This window comes from Falco naumanni, chromosome 1 (assembly GCF_017639655.2).
Source record: "Falco naumanni isolate bFalNau1 chromosome 1, bFalNau1.pat, whole genome shotgun sequence".
In the NCBI taxonomy this organism is placed as follows: Eukaryota; Metazoa; Chordata; class Aves; order Falconiformes; family Falconidae; genus Falco; species Falco naumanni.
This window is the reverse complement of record NC_054054.1, coordinates 22277181-22285119: the sequence shown is the minus strand read 5'-3', so window position 1 is coordinate 22285119 and position 7939 is coordinate 22277181. Positions and strand designations below refer to the sequence as shown.

Here is a 7939-nt window from a genome sequence, read left to right as displayed (position 1 = left end):
GGAGGGGGAGGGAGGCAGAGGACGAGGTCGATGGCAGTCCCAGCGCTGGTGCAGCCAATGCTGTAAATCCTGCAGCATCAGGGCTGCTGTGTCGAGGCTGGGTGAAAGCCTTGAGGAGTTGCTGAGGCAGGAGAAACTGAGGCAATGTAGGGCTTGAAGTATGTGGCCGAGGTTATTAAAGAGCAGATTTTGGCTCAGAAAACAGGGAGGAGGGTTTAAGGAAAGAAGAAAAGCTCTCTCTATAATACACCATCAGAAGTGTTTATTCTGCGGCAGTGAGAAGAACCAATAATAAGGTGTGTGCACATCAATTATTTAAAACAATTCCAGCAAATACAGACTTTGACCTCCCTCACCACCCCACTCCCCCCCAACAAAAATGCTTTGAATGATCAAAATTTATTTTGATTCCTTCTTTTTCGACACCAAGTATTTGTTCAACTGGATTTGCTGTCGTCATGTAGGAGGGGAAAGAAAAAGGAAAAAAAAAAAAAAGAGCTTGGGCAAGACAGTGAAGTTTTTCCTTGGCTCTGTCAGGAGGATGTCTTTTGTTTTGAAATACTACAAAAATGATAATAAGTCTTATAAAAGTTATCCGGTCACTGGAACACTGAACACTTCAGAATCTGTGTTGCTTGCCAATCATTCATTTTTGGTAGCTTTTCTAGGTAAGATAGTGATGGAGGAATCGAATCCATAGACAGGTCCACGCCTTTGCAGTCAAGCTAGAAGGATGAACTGGAAGGAAAAAAGAGAGAACAAAGACAATGTAAGAAATGTTGTCTGACAGGGAAATTCCTATCCCAAGAATGTGTGCTTAAATAAGAAAAAAAGTCTCCAAAGCATCAGTTCCTGGCAGATTTATGCAGAGGTGTATGGACTTCGGTAAACGTGGACAGACTAACTGTTAAAGCTGTGTTTCACGATCTGGTATCGATGAGGATGAGTACAGTGAGGTGATCACATGAGATTTCAGCTCTTTGCAAAAGTATCTATCTACTGGCGAGAGAGAGAGGGCACTGCAGCCCCAGAGCTAAAAAGGCAAAGCGAAATAGCATGTGCAAAGAGAGCTGCTCCTGACACCAGGGGCAAACTTAATCTTACTTAACTACAATAAAATTAGACACTTGGTCTCTGCTGATTTATATACCTATGTTGTACCTGTTTTACGCAGCTGTCACACACTCACCCACCTATTATAAACATCAATTTAAAACCCATTATAAACATAATTTGCTACTGATGGAAACTAAATGACTACTTCGGACTTGATGTCTTCCTTTAAGGTGGTCCGGCTTAGGGGAAATGAGCACCCTGCACCAAATTTATTCTCAGCCGATCATTCTGGAGATTAATAATGCTCCCCACCCCGCATGGGCTCTGCCCATCGCATGCTTTTCAGATGCGCTCCACTGGCTCAAAATTTAACATGAATGGGAAGGAAAAGGAGGGGGGGGGGGAAGGAAGAGGAGAAAATATCCAGCTTCTGCTTTTGTATTTTTGTATTCAGGTCACGTCCCTGCTGCCTTATTATCACATCTGAGAGTCTGGACCCATCAGTGCTTTCATTACGCAACATTTTCCTCCCCCAAGAATTTATAATTCCACCATCTTAATTTGTTTTGGGGACACTAGGCAGTCTGATTCCCTATCAGAGAGAAAATTTGTTTTATTAGAAAACATCTATGAGCAGTTAATCCCGCAACTTTATTTTAGACCTTGAGAGGTCAATGCATAATTTAGAAGGTTTTGGATTCCGTTCTGATTGCTTCTCACTCAAAGACAACCTCAATTATACAAACTTGGTTTTCTGAGGACCAAAGTCCCACTTTGATCATCATATGTGTTGCCATAGACCCTGATGCCTGTGGCTGGCCCATCACCAGGTGGGGATGATGGAGCGGAGAGCGAGCCGCATAGTATGGCGAGACCAGGCACGGTGCAGCCCTGCAGCAGGCTGGAGATGGGCGATGGCTTGCAGCTCCAACTGTGGCAAAGCACCCACCGAGAGAGGTGGGGGAAAAAAATCACCGCTCAGGGATAGAAATCAAAGTAGTGATGGGTTTCTAGCAGTGATAGGGCTGCGTGATACTTGAACCACATGGATAGTGCCTTATGAAACTTATGGCTCTTGGGGGCCAGCTGGGGTCTGCTGGAATTAATAGGAAGACTCCCACTGCTCTTCACAGACAGTAGGTCAGGTCCTCAGTGTGGCAAGGCTCCTTTGAACCTCTGCGGGAATCCGTATTTCCAGGGGAATGGAGCAAACTGCAGCTGCAGCCCTCCAGTATGTCAAACCCCTATTGATTTACAGCCTGCCCCACATGGAGGTATTGTGAAGATGAGTACTGTAGCTTATGAATAGGAAAGAAGGGCCAGCATTATCTTTCCCAGCTACAGCCCCCTTGACATGAATAAATGTTTCACCTTTATTGTGTTTGTTTTGCTGGTCTTTAAGAGTCCCAACAATTACGTGGTCAGCAATATGAAAGGCATAAAAGAAAATGAGATCGTTTACAGCTTGTTCACAAAGGCTGCTCTATAATACGGTGGTCCAGAGAAATTCTGTCTTGATGGGTCCTATTACGAGTGGAAGGAATGAAGCTTTGAAATACTGTTATTTTGTCTTTATATGACACATAATGAAGTCAATTCAAATGTCAGTTTTCAATGGAACATGAGATCTCTCAGAAATGTGGTGCTCATTCAAACTTAAATAACAATGAGGTATAAAAATATCGGGTATGCTTTAAGGACATGATGCTATTACAGAGCTGAGAGTTGGAAATAATTAATTCCTTTTTTTTTTTTTCATAAATAAAAATCTAAAAGCAAGGAATAGTTTTCCAGATTTTATGGTATTTGTCTCTTTTCCTTGAAAAACTCCTGAAATCAATTCAAGTTTATTTAGCTTTTAATCAAGAAATCATCTTTTAATTAATGATGAGCCAATTCAAACGCATTTTAACAGCTAAAATTTTATCAAGTGGTCTATTTAGATATTCTTCTCTGACCAAGCCTTACTTACCTAAAACTCTTCTTGGACTAGTAAACTTTGGCATTATTGGTGCTAAAAGTCAAAAGAGTGTGAATTTGTATGTAACTGACCTCCCTGGCCACCACAAAAACAACCCAAAGCCATCAAAGCCCCACAGAATATATCCTTTTGTTTGACATTTAGTCTGCCCTAGCTTATTTTGAAGACTCCTCCTAGTTAAAAATATAAGAACTAGAAAAATTACTTCAGGAAAATGAAATCCAAACCTTCCCCCAGACCCTCCCAGCTCCCTCTTATCCCTTTTCAGCAACTACAGCTGTGAGATAAAATACCATCTGCTTTTCAGCTCACCTAATTTTAGAGACCTATACAGCTGAGCTCTTCCCCTGAACAAGTTGTCTATTGTCCTTTTACAATCAATAGAGAGGAAGAAGCAAGATTAATCTCACTCATTTAAGAAGTCTGCTTTGTGATGAGATGAATGGTGCCCTAGAAGTGCTATTTCCCTTCATCACCTATAAAATAAAGTAGATGTCTCACTTATGTGAGATGAATCCCATTTCAATATTTAAAAGCAAACGTGAGACTGGCCGATGCCTGTCTTACGTTTGCTTTCCTGTATCTTTGTGCGTGTCCTTGTGCCAGTAGGCTGGTGCTGCACTGGTGGGGTTGGGCACGTTGTGCTCCTGCAGCAGCTGCTGGGCTGGGGGTACCTGTCTTTGTCCTGTTCCCATCACTCCTGTGGGTCCTTCTGCAGAAGGAGTGAGGGCTGAGGTGGAGAGCGGGAGCACCAGGGGCCACGCAGGGACTTGGTGCTGGGTGTACCTCAGCATCTCCTCTCTGCAACCCAGTGCGCTGTGTGTGGGGGACCAAGGAGGGCAGCACCAGCTCCTCGCATGGGTGAGGGACCCAGACCAGGGAAGTGCTGGGACCTGGAAAAGGGCTGGAATAGTGTTGATGGAAGCAGCCAGGTGTGCTCAGAGGGGCAGTGGTGGAGGAAAATGGTGGAGGCCAGGTGGGAGGAAACGCTGTGGCAGGCAGTTGCTGCTGGAGACGCTCACTGCAAGTGTCACCGCAGAGCTGGAAGCAGGATGGCTGGCACCAGAATAGCTCTGGGAAGCGCTGAACTTGTCAATCCCAAATAAGCTAGTGTCATGATCTTGCTGGACAGTCTCATGATTTAGGAGTTTGGGAATAATAAGAGAGGTATGCAGAAGCCTAAATTAATTTGGTTAAGTGCTCTTGAAGACCACGGTCCATGATGTGCACTGATTTGTGCTCACCAAGGCTAGCTCTCGCTAATCTGAACTGATGGTGCAACCCCAACATCCAGTTCTGTCTCCTGAGCTAGGAGGTAAGGATCAGATTCACGGGGAGGGGAAAGCACAAAGCTCCTGCAGCACCTGAAATGGCTTGTACCTAGGAACTAAGACAGGGAAGTCTGAAAACTGTAAACTACTCCATTTTGTAGGATGTTCTGAACAAAGAACATGTAGCAAAGCTTTGCCAGCTTTTGTCTTCTTGAGAAAGCGTGTTACAAGGCTAAAATGCCTAAATGGTATTTGTTCCCTCGGCTTAAATTTCCCGATGAGTTTCTGCCCTCTCTTGTCGACCTTTCCCACACAGATATGAGAAGAAAGCACAGTTCATAATGATCATATTTTCCATTTACTATTAGCATAAAAGGCAGATATTTGAAACTAAATGTACATCTGATCTAGATATACGGTAGGTAGATATGCAGGCAGAAGAATGTGTGCGTTATATATGTGTGTGTGTGTGTTGCATAGTGGATATGCTTGTCCTTTCAACTCCATTAAAGTCTATAGAAAGAATCTATTCTTCAACAGGTAGTAGTTGTTGGTTTTTTTCCCCAAAACCTTAACAAATACCTTTGATCATTAAAGGTGGGTTTTTTTCTATAGTAGCTTGCAGACTGAGACTCTAAATGACTAACCCAATCTTTTACTTTGAAAGCTTCAGAGCAAAAACATTTCTTTCCAGATGGACACAAAATTGTCAATATTAGGTTATTGTCAGTACACTGCTTGCATGGCCTGCTTAGATTTTAAAAGGTTTTGATAGCATTTTAAGGAGCCCTATAGCATTATGACAAAGTATTTAATGCAAATTCACATCTTGGAGCTCTGGCACAGCTGCTTTAGGAACCCAACAGATGTGACAAAAAAGCTGATCAGGGTGGCAAAGTAGGAACATCCAAAAGACAGGCAATAGGTGTCACCGAGATCTGGGATGAGGGCCACCTCACTGCCTTGCACCTCAACACAACTTACATGGCTCCAGTAAATCAGGATATATCTTGTGAAGGTAAAATAATACCCAACCCGAACCCAACAGAAGAAAGAGCACAGACTGTCATCAGTTATTACAGGAATCCCAGGGAAGCAGGTTAGGTGAGAATTTAGCCCACCTTCTTCTATGAAGACCACAATGATGGTACATTAATAGAATCATAGAAGCATTTAGGTTGGAAAAGACCTTTGAGATCATTGAGTCCAACTGCTAACCCAGTGCTGCCAAGCCCACCACTAACCATGTCCCTAAGTGCCACATCTATGTACTACATGTATCATCAACACTGGGGGTCCCGACTGAAAAGTGCTGAATATTCCCCTATAAAATGATAGGAAAACTTGCAGGGTTGGGGGGCAAAAAACAGTGGGAACAAACATGGAAAAAACCCAGCGGATGACCAACCTCACAGTCCAGCGAGAGACGTTCCCATCCTTTGCTTGTGTCCTGACAGACCGCAATTCGCCATGTACACTGAAGTCAATCCGTCCTACACACAGTTTCTGGTACCTCCCAGTGAACAGAGGAACTAGGCTATGCACAGATCCCGGTCTGGATAAAGAGTAATGCCATGTAGCTCTGTATTATTTCCTGGAAGCTGACAAAAGGGGTCAATGCTAGTAAGTGTCAGCACGTGCATATAAACAGTTGTTGGGTTTGGGTTTTTTATTCTTCCGTGGTTTTTTTTGATTTTTTGTTTTCTTTTTTTTGTCTTTTTTTCTTTTTTTTTTTAATAGAAAGAGCATTATTCATGAGGTCCTCTACTGACGATCACAAGTGAGTTGGAGAAGCAAGGGGTTTGACGGTGAATGAAATCGTCCTTGTTTGGGTCGCCCGTCCTTGTTTGGGTCGCCCGCCCCTGTGTGCTACCTGACCTTCTGCAGCTCCTGTCTCAGCCAGGAGGGCAGGGGCTGCCCCAGCCTGTGCAGCAGCTTGGACAACTCCACGTTGTGGTCTCTGTAGTAGCTTGACAGAAACGCTCGAGACTGAGAAGGGTGGGGGGAAAAAAAACAACAGTCAAAGAAGGAAAGCCACCAGACGGCAGATTTTGGCAGGTGCTCCTGCCCAGGAGCTGTGCACTGCTCCCAGAGAAGGGGTCTTAAGAGGGGGCAGTTAATCTCCTGTCATTCAAAGATCAATAAAAGTTTCTGATTTTAAAAAATATCAAGTCAGTGGGAGAGGGGAAAAAAAAAAAAGGTGTATTTATTTTAGAAATCAAACACAGGTCAATATTTAAAAATGTTAACTTAAATCTCTGGAAAGCCCTTACCTCTTGGTCCATTGGTGGGTATTTTCGACCTTTGCTTTTTCCCAGGCACTTTGTTTTCCCTCCTTCCAACAACTGGCACCAAAAGCCTTTCTGAGGGTCAAACCTATAGAGAATTATACTTTTTGAAAGACTTCACTACAGTAGAACCTCCCAGCTACTGAGACATAAGTGTCAGCCAACAATCGTTATCTCTCTGGGTGACTGAAATAGCGAGGACAGGGTGGGAAACAGCTTTCTTCTCTTGTGAAGGCTTTGGGAATTTACATTTTGTTTTCCCACAAATTTGCCTTGGGAGTGGCTCAAGGCAAGAAGTTTTTCACATTGTGCTTTACATACACTAGCTAATTTTCCTTCTACTTGTCCAGCATACAGGGTACAGGACTTAAATGTTGATCTGTAGGGTACTGGTCAAGGTCCTGAGCCTCAGTCTCAAGGATCTTACATGGCCCCACTCCACACTGTGGCTCATATTTTATTGTCTGGTTTTGGTCACAGATTTTATTCACGTCAGACTGCTCTGCGTATCCCTGTGGGATGTTAATGTTTTGATCAATTGACACTTGAACGAAGAGCATTTTGTTGAGAAAATTACTAATCGGGTCTTTTCCTGGAATGAGATGCATTATATTCTCAAGGACATTATCAGCTGTGCTCGAGGAAGGGTCTCCGTACAACCAGTTAGAGCTGATGCTATCGTAGGTCAGCATGGTCAAGGTGAGAAGAGCTAAAAAGGGCAAGCTGATCTATTTGGTGACTTCAACAGGCATAGTTATCCCTAAGCCTATTTATACAGAAAAGTGTGTGTGTTGCATGACTACAAAATAACGAGAAATACAATATTGCGATGTTTTATGTTGATTTTTGAGTGAAATAAGCAACGTTCAGGTCTGCTGAAAGAACCGCCAGTTGGCTGTTGATAATTTAACTGCACCTGAGAAGTTGGCTGTTCCATATCATTAGCTCTAAATATCATTTTCATTTCAAAGATGGCATTATAGCATAAACACTGTCTTAGCGGTCTTATTTGAAATATGCAATTTGATTTTGATGTCTAAAATCCAAAGATATAGGAATTTCAGATTAAGGCTTTAAACCACGTACTCACTAAGGAATGAACAACACGCAGCGTTAAGTTTTGAATTTATTGCTATGGGACTTGCAGCATGCATAAAACATTGCAAAGGTTCGCATTTCTGCTATTCAGCAGATGTTTGAAAAGGATGAAGTATAATTGGCTGGAACACGGAGTTAATTAGTTACAGACTACATTTTTGCCCTGGGTCTACCTGTATGACACGGGTGCACCTGCAATTTGCTGCTGTACATAAGTGAACTAATTTCTGGAGAAAGGTGAACCT

At 43.0% G+C, this 7939-nt stretch overlaps 1 protein-coding gene across 4 annotated transcripts in view; it reads right to left on the bottom strand.

Moving 5' to 3' along the window:
• Positions 1–247: 247 nt before the first annotated feature.
• NDST4 (N-deacetylase and N-sulfotransferase 4) overlaps positions 248–7939 on the bottom strand; it is a 135609-nt gene continuing 127917 nt past the window's right edge. For all 4 annotated transcript variants that reach the window (XM_040584488.1, XM_040584469.1, XM_040584496.1 and 1 more), the window contains 3 exons: positions 6582–6684; positions 5717–6297; positions 248–738 (listed from right to left, as the gene is read on the bottom strand). In XM_040584488.1, coding sequence (XP_040440422.1) covers positions 6178–6297; positions 6582–6684 — 223 coding nt within the window. In that variant the 3' untranslated portion in view covers positions 248–738; positions 5717–6177. The remainder of the gene's footprint in view (positions 739–5716; positions 6298–6581; positions 6685–7939) is intronic.